Source organism: Phocoena sinus, chromosome 13, assembly GCF_008692025.1.
Source record: "Phocoena sinus isolate mPhoSin1 chromosome 13, mPhoSin1.pri, whole genome shotgun sequence".
NCBI lineage: Eukaryota > Metazoa > Chordata > Mammalia > Artiodactyla > Phocoenidae > Phocoena > Phocoena sinus.
Genome location: NC_045775.1, coordinates 21467476 through 21484471, shown reverse-complemented (window position 1 = coordinate 21484471; position 16996 = coordinate 21467476). Strand labels below are relative to the sequence as shown.

Here is a 16996-nt window from a genome sequence, read left to right as displayed (position 1 = left end):
AAAAGAAGGCACTCTGGGCTTCCCTGGTGGCGCAGTGGGTGAGAGTCCGTCTGGCGATTCAGGGGACACGGGTTCGTGCCCCGGTCCGGGAAGATCCCACATGCCGCGGAGCGGCTGGGCCCGTGAGCCATGGCCGCTGAGCCTGCGCGTCCGGAGCCTGTGCTCCGCAACGGGAGAGGCCGCAACAGTGAGAAGCCCGCGTACCGCAAAAATAAAAATAAAAAAAAAAGAAGGTACTCAGCCACGCTTACGTACATCGAACAGCTAGAGAGACTACGATTACGTAGGACCCCGGAGATTGCGGAAGGCTTGTGGGCGTGGCTGGAGTTTGGGTTTCCATGCCACGATGGGATTGGTCGAGGAGAGAATTCATCAAGCCCTCTGCGGCGGTGGGGTCCCTCCCTAGACCTCACTGCGGCTGCGCGGGTTCTGTTTTGCTTCGCTGCGAACCTACGCGGTGACCTTGCGACGCGTGTCGCGCTCAGGTCGCTTCTGCGTCAGCGGCTGCCGCTGCGGCTGCGTGGCGGGTTGTCCAGGTAACCACGGGAGTTGTCCGCTGTCTGTTGGCATCTGAGAGACAGGTGTTCGTCATGCAGTTGAAGCACCTGAGGACCCTGCTGAGCCCTCAGGTGAGGAGTCGCGTGCTTCTTCCCTCCCTCGTCCGCCTTAATGTTGCAAGAAAAGTGGGGGACTGAAGTTTAAAAACGTTGAGCGCCTACTGTGTGCAGAAGACCGAAGGCTATAGTTGTGATTCGGACTCTGCTACGTCCGTAGAGTGTTGAGTAGGTGAGATGGAGTGCTGAGCGCCGTAGCTTTCACTTCGTTCCATTAACGAATCGGTTGTGTACCGGGTCCCATGGTGGGGCTCCAGGGGATCCAGAACTTGCTTAGCTGTTGCCCCTGCCTTCAAGAGGCTCGTACTAGAGGCAGAGGCGCACGTGTAAACAACGAACATTAATCTACACCTCCCAAATGAGCGCTAGGTGTAAGCCCCACCTAAAGGAGTGCAAACGACCACACCGTTCGTTCTGATGGTGAAGATCTCAGATTCAGAAGAGGCTGGACACTGAGGGAGGAGCCCTAGAACATGGTGAAGAAAGGCTGGGTTTCGGAGTCAGGAGGCCAGAATTCAAGTCCTAGCGCCCCACTTCTTTAAATAAATGATGTGATGCCCCTGACTTTAGCCTTTATCACACAGGCTCTCTGAGCACTCACCCAAACTTCTACATTTGGAAAACGGGAGTAATAATAATCGCAGCCTTAGGGGGTTAGGGGGAAGAATTAAAGGAAGTAGTATACACAAGAGAACGTTGTAAACTGAAAAGCAGCGTGAAAACTGATAGACAAGAGAGAAGGACATTCAAAATGCAAAGGACAAAATAATAGAAAGCTAATAAGAATATCTGTCATAACTGAATGTTTAAGGTGTACCGGGCAGCATAAGTAAAGAAGCTAGTGTTGTGGATTATGGAGTCAGACACACATGGATTTAAATCTTGGTTCTGCCACTTAAACTGTGTTTGTAAACTTGAGCAAATTACTTAACCTTTCTGTGCCTCAGTTTCCCCATCTGTAAAAGATGCATAATAATAGCTTCTACCTCAGTTATGAGATTAAATGAGATAATGTGTATCAAGCACTTAGCAAAGTGCCTAGTCCATGCTTGTTAAAGGTTAGCTATTATTCTCTTCTCTACCTCAGGTAGTCCTCGCTACAGTCCTGTGAGGTACATATTGTAGAGAAAGGAGAATTGATTGATTATGAGAATCAGGAAGGCTTCACAGAGAATGTGGCTTTAAGAGAATAGAAGGAAATTAGAACAAAAGAGAGGTGTGCTCATTGCTCAGTAAACTGTTCTCTGAATCTGTATTTCTAAAATTCCTTTACCCTAATGGAATAATTGGAAATGAAATCTTCCTTCAATCTTTCAAAATAAGATGATGTCATTATGCAGGTAAGGGCTGAATGCCCAGGATTGGGCAAAATGATTAAGGAAGATGATTGGCAATAATTGATAAGCCCTCTACCCTCCTAACCTAATTTAGTCAAGAGTTGGAAGGGGCTAAAGGTGGTGGTGTGGCTATTTTCTGACTCCGGTTTGAGGACTTTGATGAAAAATGCCTTTTTTACCTCTGACTTTGGAAGTGGGTAGGTTAGGAGTAAAAATTAACAATGTTTTAAGCCAGGGCTGTAGAGCCCAAGTAGTTAAACAATTGGAGCAGAAATTAAATTTTTTATTTCAAGGAGGGAAATCCTTAGTGCAGAACCACAGACCACCAGGGCTGGTGGTGGAAGGGACAGACATGGCAAGAATAATTCACTGGGAGTTGATCGCTTCTAACTTGGGCTTCTGTGAAGTGGATTGTTAAGGAAAAAAAAAAAAGACAAAAACCAAAGTGGCATTGTTTATCCTAAGTCACAACTCTGATTATTTTAATTCCCATTCCAGAACTTTCATTGTCTCTCCCTTTCCTACCAAATAAGCCCAAACTCAGCCTAGCTTCAGAGACCCTTGTTGAACTGGCCTCTGTCTGTTTTTCCTGACTTACCTCCTCTATTCTGCTATTTACAATATAGTTTCAGCTAAATTAAATTACTATTTATTGAGCAGAACTTGCCATTGCTCGTGCCATTCCTTCTACCTCAGGTAATTTCCCTACCTAACTGTATCCATTCTTCAAAGCTTAATGTTGATCATTTAAGTGGAAAATTATCTCAGACTTTTCCAAACTATTACAGTGCTTTATATGTGCCTCTCTTATGGGACTTTTCCCATTTTTTGTACCATCTTATTAGATCCTTGGGCAGGGACCATGTTTTGCTCTTTGCCTCTCTCTTAGCCCTTGGCCAAGTGCCTTTCTTATTAAGGTACTCAAAAAACATTAATTGAATGAATGGCTAAAGACCAAAACTTTGCATTTATTTCAGTAGCAGACCTGGGGAATGAGGGAATAAGGAGGCCACTGCAGGGACACATTGGTACAGTTGATATTCCATGTCACCTCTTAGTGCATTTGCATTATGGGTTTCTAGAAGCACTTTGTTCTCACCATCCAGGGCTCTATGGCCTTGGAGACCTGGATGGATTATAGGGATCTCTTTGTTTTAAGGACTGTGCTAGAAGGAAAATTGACCAGAGTCACACTAGAAGTAATGGAACTAGAAATGCTTTTGGCATTCTAGACCAGCACCTGGGTTTATTTTTGCCCCTTTGCCTCTGCAGGATGGAGCTGCAAAGGTCACCTGCATGGCATGGTCCCAGAACAATGCCAAATTTGCTGTCTGCGCAGTGGACCGAGTGGTGTTGCTGTATGATGAACATGGGGAGCGAAGAGATAAATTCTCCACCAAACCAGCCGACATGAAGGTGAAGGGAACGTTCATGTGTACCTTAATCTGTTGATGGGACTCTAAATCTAGAAAACTTCCTATCCTGCTTCCTAGCCACAGGCATAGGAAATGGCCCGCCCTTCCTTTTCTCAGTATAAAGCCCTCAAGCCCACTACAGTCACACAGGCACCTTTTCTTCTTTTATTTTCTTTTTGTAGATTAGAGCACAGTATTCTTTTTTTATATATAAAAATTTATTTATTTATTATTTATTTATTTGTGGCTGCGTTGGGTCTTCGTTGTTCTGTGAGGGCTTTCTCTAGTTGTGGCGAGCAGGGGATACTCTTCTTTGCAGTGTGTGGGCTTCTCATTGTGGTGGCTTCTCTTGTTGTGGCTCACGGGCTCTAGGCGCACAGGCTTCAGTAGTTGTGGCTCGCGGGCTTAGTTTCTCTGTGGCATGTGGGATCTTCCCGGACCAGGGCTCGAGCCCATGTCCCCTGCATTGGCAGGCAAATTCTTAACCACTGTGCCACCAGGGAAGTCCACCTTTTCTTCCCTTTTAAGGATACTCATTACTTCTTTTTCTTTCCTTTTTTCTTTTTGACTCTTAGTATGGCAGGAAGAGCTATATGGTGAAGGGCATGGCTTTTTCTCCTGATTCCACCAAGATTGCCATAGGACAGACTGACAACATCATCTATGTCTACAAGATTGGAGAAGATTGGTGAGGATAGAGATTGGGAGATGAGGTGTCCCAGAGAAGAAGGGAAAGGCAGGAAGAAATGCCTCACTGGGAAGGGGGGAATAGAGAGGTTGAGGAGCCAGCTGGGGCTTGGAAGGCAGAGGCCCTCTGGAGTCCGTTGTTGTAGCTTCCCTACCTTTGCGTGCATCACGTGTTCTATGATCCCATCCCTGGAAGAGTCAGTCTTAGATCAACAAGGAGGCTCTGTGAGATCCTGGGGAGCCTGGAGTGATGTTTTGTCTTTGTTATTCTTCCAAAGCTACTCAGGCTCCTTTGAGGGCTTCTGTGGAGTGGTAGGAAACACTAGCGGGCCAGGGAAGGTATCTACAATTCCTCCCCTCCCCCGGCATCATTTGTGCCCGTTTATTCATGGAAGTGGTTTGTAATATGCTTCCCTCCTTTTATTTGACAGGGGTGACAAGAAAGTCATCTGTAACAAGTTCATCCAGACGGTAAAGTTCAAACCAGTCCCTGGGAGATGAGGATGAACAAGCATGTATCAGTATATCCACTTATAAATACAACGAGAAGTTGCCTTTGTTAACATCTGGCTCTGACTTTTCCTACTGTGTGAATGGTACTGCCTGGCTGCTCATCCCCCTGTGCTTTCCTCCTTAGAGCCCAGTTGTGTCCCCTCCTCTCCTTCCCTACAGGTGGTTGGAGTGGTGGCATGTGGTGGGATGTTCAGGCTCAGGTTGTTATCAAAGTGCTAACATACATAGACAGGTTTATCCTTTTCATTCTTTCTTTCTTACAGAGTGCTGTTACTTGTCTGCAGTGGCCAGCAGAATACATCATTGTCTTTGGACTGGCTGAAGGGAAGGTAAAGGAGGGAAGAGAAATACATGAGATATTGTGCATGGGGATAACGGTTCTGGAAAGAGGTATATGGTTAATCTTCTCCCTTAGGGTCAAGTTGTGTACTGGGGAGACTACCCAGGGAACAGTTTTTGTTTTTTTCTTTTTCTTTCCTTAGGACCTGGGTGAAATTGAAAGTAGCCTAACCAGACTTTTGTCCATTCTCCCATTTTCAGGTTCGTTTGGCAAACACCAAAACTAATAAATCATCTACCATCTATGGGACAGATTCTTACGTGGTGTCCCTGACAACAAAGTGAGTAAGGAAGAGCGGTACCCCAAAAGCTTGGAAATGGTAGGAAAATCTATAGGGGACTCTGGACTGGGGGACCATAGTATGAAAGGTGGAGAGGGCTGGTAGCAGGAACCGCAGGAAGGGTAGTGTTTGACAGACAAAGGGGACTTTCTTGGTGAGACAGGATGCTCTAATGTCTTCCTGTATTTCTCTCCTTTCCTCCTTTTCCCATTTTTTAGTTGCTCTGGGAAAGGAATTCTCTCTGGCCATGCAGATGGCACCATTGTTAGGTACTTCTTTGATGATGAAGGCTCTGGAGAGTCACAGGTATGAATAAAGGATGCTCTGGAATAGGGGAGAAGGAAATCCCAAGAACTCTCCGAGAGGAGGTTGGACATCTAAGGAATTTAGATCATGGTGCTGGGAGAGGAGGCTAGAGGAATGAGACCTCAGGCAGAGAGACACCTGGATGAGGCCACAGAGAGGATTTGTTTTTCGGAGGCCAGAGCTTAATATTTATGGGAAAGGATGAATCAGGTGGAAGGGACCTTGAGGCAAGGAGAAATAAAGACTCCGAGAGTAATGAAAAGTGAAAATTATTCTCATTTATGTAAAATATATATTTATGTATATAAATTCATAGAAAAAAAGGGTTGTTTACTCTTGAGAGGGAAAATATGGGGGATTAAAGGATGGTTCATGTTTTAATCTATGTAATTCTCTACTGCTTGAATCATTTATGTTAAGAATTACTTGTGTAATCATTAAATGTATCCCTCCTGAAATAAAGGGGCCATATGCTCCCTGTGGGCCTATATGGTATTGGTTAATGTGTAGGACAGATTCCTTCGGGGGGCCTTATTAGGTGAATATTAAAGATCTGCAGACACATGTATTTTGAGGTTCCCCCTTGAACACAAGGTCAGTAAGTGTGTATATATGTCATAAAAGATGTGTGCGTGAGTGTAAGACAGAAAGATAATTTGTGAAGTCTTCGGATTAAGATGTGTTGGGGTGGGAAAGTGTTGGGAGAAAGACTCCTGCAGAGCAGGATTTTCAGAGTGAGTGTGTCAGATGCTAGGAATGAGAAATCTCTGAGGTGGAGTCCTCAGAGTCAGAGTGATTGAAACCCCTACTTCTGTCTTAGGGGAAGTTGGTGAACCACCCATGCCCACCGTATGCCTTGGCTTGGGCAACCAACAGCATTGTGGCTGCAGGCTGTGATCGGAGGATTGTGGCCTATGGAAAGGAAGGCCACGTGCTACAAACTTTTGACTATAGCCGTGACCCTCAGGAACGGGAGTTCACCACAGCTGCAGCAAGTCCTGGGGGCCAGTCTGTTGTGCTGGGAAGTTATGACAGGTGGGTCTCCTTTCCAGTTGCAGCTTCTGCCTGCTTTCCCTGTGTACACTCTTCTTTAGTCCAGTTTTGCTTCTCAACCAGAGTGGGAGACTGGATCAGAATCAAGTGGTTCTTAAGTTTTAATTCGTGCAATTTCCTCTTCCTGTTCCCACCGTCCGTTGGCGTGTCGGCAGTTCCAAGATGCACCGTGCTCTTGTTGTGTCTCTGCCTCTCCCCGGGATTCCACAGCAGAATTCATCTCCACTTTCTTTGTGCTCCTTTTGCCCCTTTTCAGACCACAGGCTTAGTGTTTATCACATTATATTATAGTTTGGTGTTTGTATCTAACTGGTTAAATTGAAGAGCCCTTGAGAAGAGGGCCTATTATTCTCTCTTTTTTTAAGTCTCCAGGGCCTAGCTTAGCATCTAGTATATAATGCGTGCTCAAATGTTTGGTGAATGAATGAATGAATGATGGAACGGTGAATAAATAGCTAGAGTCTGGGTCCCATCTCTTCCTTGGAGCGCTTTTAACCCCAGCTTTGTCAGTCCTGTCTTTCTGTCCCCTTCAGTCTCATGTGTGTCTGTCTCTTCCTTTCTTTCTTCTCTGACTCCTACCATTTCTCTTTTCTTTTTCCATATTTCTCTATCGCTAACAGCTCATTTTTCTCACCAGCCACCGTCTCTTTTTATTTTCTCCACTCCTATCTCTCTTACTCCATTTTACTTTTGACTTGATTTTCCCAATTTACTTCCTTTGAACACTTTTGTCCTCTCCTACTAGACCTCCCAACTTGTCTGTTCTCTTTTATTTCCTCTGTTCTCTGATGTAGCAAGACTAATTTCCTTCCGTTACAGGCCCATTTTCAGTTTTTCTCAGCCTCCAACTCTTCTAAAAGCCACATACTTAATTTCAGACTTCGGGTACTCAACTGGAGCCCTCGAAGAAGCATCTGGGAAGAGGCAAAGCCCAAGGAGATTGCCAACTTATACACCATCACTGCCTTGGCCTGGAAGCGGGATGGCTCACGACTCTGTGCGGTGTGTGACTAGTAACCCCTTTCTGCTTTGGTGACTTTTTTCAAATTAAGAAAAATCCCACCTATCCTAAAGCACCCTCTCCTGACACTAGAGAATGTCCTCTTCCCTTTTGACCACAACCTAAAACTCTGACGTTACAGGGGAAAGAGAAATGCATACCTTATTGGAGGCCAAATGGGACAAGAGTTTTATAGGCAGGGATGATTTCTCCCTTATATCCCATCACTATGTGATGCTCTTGAGTCCTGCAATTGCCACCTCTTTCCTGCTGGTACTTCCAAAAACTACCAGCCCTTTTACTGCCAACTCTTCTGTAGATTCTAGAACCTAGGATTTGAGAGTGTCTCTAAATACCCTCTACATGCCTACGTATTGTGTGTGTTACCCTTTATGCTGTCACTTTCCCTTCCAGGGCACACTCTGTGGTGGAGTGGAACAGTTTGACTGCTGCCTCCGAAGGAGCATTTACAAGAATAAGTTTGAGTTGACGTATGTGGGACCTAGCCAGGTAAGCGGCTGATAGCCTGCCACACTGAGATTTTGCCATGGCTCACTCATCCTTGTAGTACTTCCCTGTGGTCTGGCCACAGCACAGAGTCAAATCAACCTCTGGCAGAGCTGTTCTGAGGAATAGAATGTGTCAGGGCAACTCTCTGGCAACTTTCCTGCTATAGTTCTTATAGCTTATTGTAAGAAAAGGATTAACCACCAGGTTTAAGGGGTACAGAGATTGCCATTTACATCTTCCTGGTTTAAAACTTCACTGCCTATAGGATGGCAACTGGGGAAGTTGATAAATAGGATTATAATTCTGAATTCTTTTGTTCTAAGGCCTCTGAACTCACTGTGTGTGACGTTGCAAGCTCATTTCTTAGTTTCTGAGCCCACTTTTCTCTTTTCTCTACCTCCGCCCTCCTTTCCTTCATTTATTATTCATTGATTCCTTTAGTCTTCCATTTTCTCCAGAAATATTTATCCATTCTTTATGTGTCAGCACTGTTAAGCATTGAGAATTCAAAGATAGTTATCTGTAATACGTTGTCCCTTATTTGAGAAGATCGTTTTAGCAAAGGAGACAGACATATCAGAAAATAATACAGCACACTGTGGTAAAGTTATCATAAAAGTTTGTACAAAGAGCTACAGGAACATAGGGAGAGTGATTGGTTTAACCCAGTGGAACTTTCAGAATCGTATGTATTATAAACATCAAAAGAGATAATATATTAAAGTATTTCATAAATAGTAAAGCATTATGTAAATGTGAGGTGTCCCTTTTACCAAGAATATCCTAGGCCAGGCAAGGAAAAAAGATGATACCTTGTTTAGTCAGCCCTGTGAAGGTGGGCGAAGGGCACAGCATGTTCACCCCTCTTTCGGATTGGGGGAAGCCTGGGGAGCTCAGACTCATCTCCTACCAAGGTGATTGTGAAGAACCTCTCATCGGGGACCCGAGTGGTACTCAAGTCACACTATGGCTATGAGGTGGAAGAGGTGAAAATCCTGGGAAAAGAACGCTACCTGGTGGCCCACACGTCAGACACACTGTTGCTGGGGGACCTGAACACTAATCGCCTTAGTGAGGTAGGAACCAAAAATGGAGAGGTGGGGATGGGGCGTCCTGAGGTGCTACTCAGGCAAGCCGGGGTCCCTGGGGGAGATCACCATGGGAAGCTCTAACATTCTGCTGTTGGGGACCTGGCTTCAGGGAATGAGACCCGGGAGGCTTAGAATCCCGGAATATGAATCACCGTTGTTGGACTGTTTTTATACCATCTCCCAGAAGCATAGGGATTAGGGCAAAATCTGACGTAGCCTCTCTTTTGTGCAATGTCAAAGCCTTCCCCAACTCCATCTCTCTGCATCCCACCCTGTTCTTTCAGCATCGTCTTGGATAGCTATCCACATTGTCCCTTATGTCTTTTCCCCCCTTAACAGGTAGCTTGGCAGGGATCTGGTGGCAATGAGAAGTATTTCTTTGAAAATGAAAATGTGAGTAGAGCTTGATTCACCATCACTGTCCTGGTAAGCCTCCTTCTAGCTTCTGTGTAGCAGGATGGCAAGTGGCAAGGGGTTGAGAAAACAGCAGATAAAGTGGGAGGGTGAAATAGGCAGAGGAATAGAATAAACAGAAAGGTGGGTGTCACTTTGAACTCATGGCACACCTCCCTCGACTCTCTTTCTTCGTGTAATCTTTCCACTGTATAACAATTCCGTTCACCCCCAGGTATGCATGATCTTCAATGCTGGAGAGCTAACCCTGGTGGAATATGGGAGTAATGATACCCTGGGTTCTGTACGTACTGAATTCATGAACCCCCATCTCATCAGGTAACCCCACAAGGTTCTCTAAATTTTTGAAACCCAAAAGAATTCCTTTTGACTTCTATCTCCTACATCCTCAGGTTAATCTAAAATCTTCATCCCATATGGTATTTCAGAGCTCCTATTAAACATCCCAGCTACCTAAGCCCATTTTGCCTCACCTGACCCTTCATGTTTCAGTGTCCGTATTAATGAGAGGCGCCAGCGAGGAACGGAGGATAATAAGAGGTTGGCTTATCTTGTTGATATTAAGACTATTGCTATAGGTGAGTAAGACTCTCTCATAATTGTAGTAACAAAATAGATGTTTATAAAGCACTTCCATGTCACAGGGTTGTGTGCAGTGGAGAATCCAGGAATCTGAGAGGCATCTGGTCAATGTGTGACCTCATTCTTACAGGGGATATGTGAAATGTTTAAATCCATATGTCTATATCTAGAAGTCTAGATACAGATGCATTGGTATGTATAGGCCTGCCCATATAATTATTCACGTTCTCTAGGCATATATCTCAGGGCTGGAAAATTGTGAATTGTAGAAAAGAACCATTAGCAAATTTAAGAATTTTCCTGTTTAGACTTCATAGGATCACAGATTCTTAGAACTGGAAGGGGCCTTACTTTCTGTATAGTTTGTCATTAATAAGTAGTGATGACAAATTTTATGTGCATTTCACAAATGTTCACATTTATAAATTGTACTGTATATATTAATAGTTAATTTTTTATCATGGAATGTTTTAAGCATAGGAAAAAAGTATAAAGAATAGCATGGTATTCTCTAAAAAGTTTAGAGAATAACATATCCAGGTAGTGTAGGTATTAAGAACAGGGCTCTGGAGTCAAATCTCCCCACTTCTCTACTTACTACCTGTGTAATCTTAGGTAAATTACTTCACGTTTCTGTATCTCAATTTCATCTACAAAATGTACCTCATCTACAAAATGGGGATAAAAATAGAACCTACTTCATATGAAAAGCACTTAGACTAGTGCCTAGTATATAATAAGTGCTTAATAAACGTTAGCTGTTCATAATAATAATATTATTATTACTTGGGTACCCATACCCAGTTCTGTCAAATCCTCACATTTCATTATTTTTACCTTGGATCTTTTCTCTCTTCTCTATTGATGGACATTTGTTGGTTTTTCACTGATATAGTATTTCAGTTCTCTAAGGTTTATACCCAGCATGGAATTGCTGAATCATGAAAGAGGTACATCTTCAATTTCACTAAAATATTTCCAGATTGCTCTCTGAAGAGGTTGTACCAATTTACATTCCCACCAGCAGTCACAGTTCCACTTCCTCTCCAATGCTTGAAATTGCCTGGCTTCATTATTTGGCTCAATCTGATGTATATGAAAACATATTTCATTGTTTTAATTTTTTTGTTCATTTGTTTATTGGCCATTTGGATTTCTTCTGTGAATTGCCAGTTCATATCCATTGCCTATTTTTAAAATTAGGTTGTCTTTTCTTTATTTACGTGAAGGAGTTCTGTGTGTGTGTGTAGGCTTTGATGGTTATTTGCATTGCAGCTATTGTCTCAGCCTGTGGCTTGTCTTTTCTCTCCTTTTCAGCATTTCTTAGTATTTAGACATTTTTAAGTTTAATGTAGTCCATTTTATCACTTTTTTTTACTGAAGTATAGTTCAATTTACAGTGTTGTATATCACTTTTTAATAAATAGTTTGTGGGTTTTGAGGTCTTATTTAAGAAATCCCAAAAAAAAAAAAAAAAAAAAGAAATCCCTCCCTACTCCCTCCTGTATTTTGGCATTTAAAATTTTGATTTTTACCTGGAATTTATTTTTGTGCATAATGTGGGTAGGAATCCAATTTTTTTTTTTTTCCATATGTTTAACCATTGCTCGAAAGTCCATTCTTCGCACACTAGTATGTAATGTCATCTCTCATAAATCAGGTTTCCATATACATATGGGTCTGTTCTTAAGATATTTTTACATTTCATGAACTTTCTATTTCACATGAAGTTGCTGAGCTCAGAAATGTAAGTATCTATAATAGAAATAATAATACAGTCCAGTGGCTTAAGTTCTAAGTTCCAGTGGCCTAAGTTCTCTCAGCAGTAATGAGCTGTGAGATTTTGGACAAGTCACCTCTCTCTGTAGGTCTTATCTTCAATGTACATTGACAGAGTTCTTCTTTTAACCATTTTGGGTCATCGACCCCTTTGAGTATCTAATTAAAAGCATAGATCCTTTCCCAGAAAAATATCTACATGCATAATTTTGTGTGTAATTTCAGGGTGCTCATAGAAATAGGGTCCCCACAGCTCTAGCATTCTATGGTTGTACTTATAATCGGGGCATTAAAACATGGATTTATCATTTTGCTTTTTAATTAAAGGAAAATTCATTTTTAAGTTGGTCTTCCCAGTAGTGGACATCTGCTGGCATTTGGTCTTCAGCTTAAGCGTAGGTAACAAAAGCAGGCACATTGCTTGTTGATAATGTATATCAATAAGACCTGTGAATGGGCTTTGTTCAAGAGACTCCCTGAAAGCACCCTAGCCAACCCTGAGTGGTCTGTTCTAAACATGATTGTTTCTTATATTGCCTACGAAATTCAGACCAAACTAATATTCATCGTCTGCACTGACCAGCCTAACTTTAGTTAGAGGTTCCTCCTATTTTGTCTGTGTGCCTTCACCACTCTTTGTCCCTAAGTGTTCTTATATCACTGCCACTCAGATATGCAGGTAACTCCTTGGAGCACGTATGATCACCAGGGTCATTTCGTTCATCAGCTTTCTGTCACTGGTGTGTTTGCTCTGATTGTGGTTCATCATGAGAACAGAAGCCAGTTGCTCCATAGTTCTGACCTGCTCTGAGACAACTCCAAGAGTCCCAGAGAGGAATCACATTTCTTGATGAGTCTGGATCTTTTGAGTTAATAACTGCAGAGTTAAACAAAACCTCTATAATTTTAGAAGAAATACAGCATCTTAGCAAAGTTATGTTGTACTGCCCATTTACATTCCTGAGTGACATTCTCTAGACTAATGCAACATTCTTAAAGCCAGACTTTCACAGGCCACCTCATGCCTTGTATGTGATTAACCCTGTTTCCTTTACTCTCTAGTGGACCTGATTGGTGGCTACAACATTGGCACCATCAGCCATGAGAGCCGTGTGGATTGGCTGGAACTTAACGAGACTGGGCACAAGCTTCTCTTCAGGGACCGGAAACTTCGTGTGAGGAGGGTTGCTAAGGCCTTAGCCATAGACTGGTCCATAGAGGATGTGGTACTAGCTGCCAGCAGGGACTGTGGGAGGCAGGATAGGACATAATTTCTTGGGGCTATGCCATTAGCATAGCAAAAGGCACAGAAGAATCAACATTCTTTGTATCTGCTATCACCACCCATCCCATTTTACCCTTCAGGAGACTGTGTCATGATGGCACCGAAGTCAAGAGAGGAATTTGGGAGTTGATGTCTCTCTTACTATTCACAAATCTGTGCCCTCATGAAACATCCTTACGCCTGCATTCCTCTTCCTCACGCCTAGCTGACCTTAACCCACACCTACTGCTCCAGTGCTCTTCAGCTACACTTATCTGATGGCACTGAAGCTGGCTTGAGGACAGTCTCCCCCTAGCCCCTTATTGATTCTGATCTCAATATGGTACCACCAAAGAGTTCAACCTCAGGGGCAAAAGGGACTCTCTGGTGATTTTTTGTTTCATTTTCATTGTGATGCGAAAGCCATCACAAATTTCCAGACCATTTAATTTGACTGGTGCCCTTACTTTTGTAATCCAGGCTGGTAACTCTGGCCCAGAGTTATTCTAAGAATGAAAGTCTGGGACTTCCCTGGCGGTCCACTGGTTAAGACTCCGCACTTCCACTGCAGGGGGTGCAGGTTCGATCCCTGGTCAGGAACTAAGATCCCACATGCCTTTCAGCGCAGCCAAAAAAAGTCTGACCTTCACCTAACTTAAATTCCTAGGGTGTAGACCTTTGCTCTTTTGATCATCTCTTATTTGGCCAGAGTCAGAATATGTCAACTCAGCATAAACTTGAAGGGTTTATGGTTGAAGATGAGTAAGCTTTGAAATTCAGCATGTACGTGACTGGTGGGTTAGCTCACCACATTTCGCCATTAGGAAAATTGTCAAGATGAGAAGACACCCATATCTCCTTTTAATTGTGCTATCTACTTCTTCCTCCTTCAGTTGCACCTATATGATATTGAAAGCTGCTCTAAGACAATGATCCTCAACTTCTGCTCCTACGTGCAATGGGTCCCAGGAAGTGATGTGCTGGTAGCTCAGAACCGAAACAACCTGTGTGTGTGGTACAACATTGAGGCACCTGAGAGAGTCACCATGTCCTCTATCAGGGTATGTTGACATCAGGGCACCTCAGCCTTAGTGTTGAGCTGATTAATTAGAACCCTGAGTAGGCTCTGAAGTCTGCTTGGTTTCTCTGCCCACCACCCATAATCTCTTTAATGGAGTTGGCAGGTGACGCTTAGACTCCTTCCCACAGTGGACCAGGCCCCAGAGCCATACTTGTTCAGATTCCTGACATTATATTAGACCCTTGGAGTATGGGTCTCTATTATAGTGGGAATTCACCAAGTCATAACATGGAGTTCCCTTAGGCTGGAAGATCCCCAACAGGAGGAATAGTTCCATATCACCTCCTTGTGTGCTGATTCTCTGGTACAAAAGCCATTCATAGTTACATTTTTTTAAGACTGCTGATCAGACCCTCTTTCCTATCCCATAACAACGTCACACACACAAGTAATATTCCAAAATCCGGGAGGAGCCTATGCAAACAGAGAAAAGAGGCCCCTATGGTAGGCTAGGATGACTGGTGTGGGTGTGGGTAGAGCACTTGATACTTCCTTTTTGTTCTTTCTATATCTCTTTTTTTCTCCTTTTTTGCCTCATTTTAGACTGATTAAGATTGAGTTTTTGTTGGGGGGTTGTCCTTTCCTAAATACTCTTTTTTTAACTTTTTTTGGTTTGAAGGTTATACATCCTATTTCTATAGCAGTTACCCTTAAAAGTTCACCATGTATTTAAATTAACAAAGTCTAAAGTTAATCAGCATCTAACCGCCCCCCCCTGCACTGCAAACAATACAAGGACCCTAAAAGATTAAATGGGATTACCTCCCCTTTGCCACTGTTGTCTAGTATTTTGGTTCCTTTCTGTTATCCCCAAAGTTAGACATTATTATTTTATACACACAGAATTTGTATAGATTTACCGTCATAGTGCCAGTTTCTCTGTTCAACTTTTCCTTTTTCATTGCTGATCTTCTCTCTGGAGTTACTTTTCTTCCTCTTCTTGAAGAATATCATTTTAGAAGTTTCTTTTATTTTTTATACAGCAGGTTCTTACTAGTCATCCATTTTATACATATTAGTGTATACATGTCAATCCCAATCTCGCAATTCATCACACACACACACCCCACTTTTCCCCGTTGGTGTCCATACGTTTGTTCTCTACATCTGTGTCTCTATTTCTGCCCTGAAAACCGGTTCATCTGTGCCAATTTTCTATGTTCCACATATATGCGTTAATATACAATATTTGTTTTTCTCTTTCTGACTTACTTCACTCTGTATGACAGTCTCTAGATCCATCCACGTCTCTACAAATGACCCAGTTTCGTTCCTTTTTATGGTTAATATTCCATTGTATATATATACCACATCTTCTTTAATCCATTCGTCTGTCGATGGGCGTTTAGGTTGCTTCCATGACCTGGCTATTGTAAATAGTGCTGCAATGAACACTGGGGTGCATGTGTCTTTTGCCATTATAGTTTTCTCTGGGTATATGCCCAGTAGTGGGATTGCTGGATCATATGGTAATTCTGTTTTTAGTTTTCTAAGGAACTTCCATACTGTTCTCCATAGTGGCTGTATCAATTTACATTCCCACCAACAGTGCAAGAGGGTTCCCTTTTCTCCACACCCTCTCCAGCATTTGTTTGTAGATTTTCTGATGATGCCCATTCTAACCAGTGTGAGGTAATACCTCATTGTAGTTTTGATTTGCATTTCTCTAATAATTAGTGATGTTGAGCAGCTTTTCATGAGCTTTTTGGCCATCTGTATGTCATCTTTGGAGAAATGTCTATTTAGGTCTCTGCCCATTTTTGGATTGGGTTGTTTGTTTTTTTAATACTGAGCTGCATGAGCTGTTTATATATTTTGGAGATTAATCCTTTGTCCGTTGATTCGTTTGCAAATATTTTCTCCCATTCTGAGGGTTGTCTTTTCGTCTTGTTTGTAGTTTCATTTGCTGTGCAAAAGCTTTTAAGTTTCATTAGGTCCCATTTGTTTATTTTTTGTTTTTATTTTCATTACTCTAGGAGATGTATCATAAAAGATCTTGCTGTGATTTATGTCAAAGAGTGTTCTTCCTATGTTTTCTTCTAAGAGTTTTATAGTGTCCAATCTTACATTTAGGTCTCTAATCCATTTTCAGTTTATTTTTGTGTATGGTGTTAGGGAGTGTTTTAATTTCATTCTTTTACATGTAGCTGTCCAGTTTTCCCAGCACCACTTATTGAAGAGACTGTCTTTTCTCCATTGTATATCCTTGCCTCCTTTGTCATAGATTAGTTGACCATAGGTGCATGGGTTTATCTCTGGGCTTTCTATCCTGTTCCATTGATCTATATTTCTGTTTTTGTGCCAATACCATATTGTCTTGATTACTGTAGCTTTGTAGTATAGTCTGAAGTTAGGGAGTCTGATTACTCCAGCTCTGTTTTTTTCCCTCAAGACTGCTTTGGCTATTCGGGGTCTTCTGTGTCTCCATACAAATTTTACGATTTTTTTGTTCTAGTTCTGTAAAAAATGCCACTGGTAATTTGATAGGGATTGCATTGAATCTGTAGATTGCTTTGGGTAGTATAGTCATTTTCACAATATTGATTCTTCCAATCAAAGGACATGATATATCTCTCCATCTGTTTGTTGTCATCTTTGATTTCTTTCATCAGTGTCTTATAGTTTTCTGAGTACAGGTTTTTTACCTCCTTAGGTAGGTTTATTCCTAGGTATTTTATTCTTTTTGTTGCAGTGGTGAATGGGATTGTTTCCTTAATTTCTCTTTCTGAT

The 16996-nt window shown here is 42.4% G+C and overlaps 1 protein-coding gene across 1 annotated transcript in view; it reads left to right on the top strand.

Moving 5' to 3' along the window:
* Positions 1–488: 488 nt before the first annotated feature.
* Positions 489–16996, top strand: part of IFT172 (intraflagellar transport 172) — a 41569-nt gene continuing 25061 nt past the window's right edge. The window contains exons 1-16 of the mRNA XM_032653325.1: positions 489–629; positions 3224–3367; positions 3942–4054; positions 4485–4524; positions 4830–4895; positions 5107–5186; positions 5405–5492; positions 6313–6527; positions 7424–7547; positions 7960–8055; positions 8970–9131; positions 9486–9539; positions 9775–9878; positions 10053–10138; positions 12984–13096; positions 14079–14246. Coding sequence (XP_032509216.1) covers positions 591–629; positions 3224–3367; positions 3942–4054; positions 4485–4524; positions 4830–4895; positions 5107–5186; positions 5405–5492; positions 6313–6527; positions 7424–7547; positions 7960–8055; positions 8970–9131; positions 9486–9539; positions 9775–9878; positions 10053–10138; positions 12984–13096; positions 14079–14246 — 1692 coding nt within the window. The 5' untranslated portion in view covers positions 489–590. The remainder of the gene's footprint in view (positions 630–3223; positions 3368–3941; positions 4055–4484; positions 4525–4829; positions 4896–5106; positions 5187–5404; positions 5493–6312; positions 6528–7423; positions 7548–7959; positions 8056–8969; positions 9132–9485; positions 9540–9774; positions 9879–10052; positions 10139–12983; positions 13097–14078; positions 14247–16996) is intronic.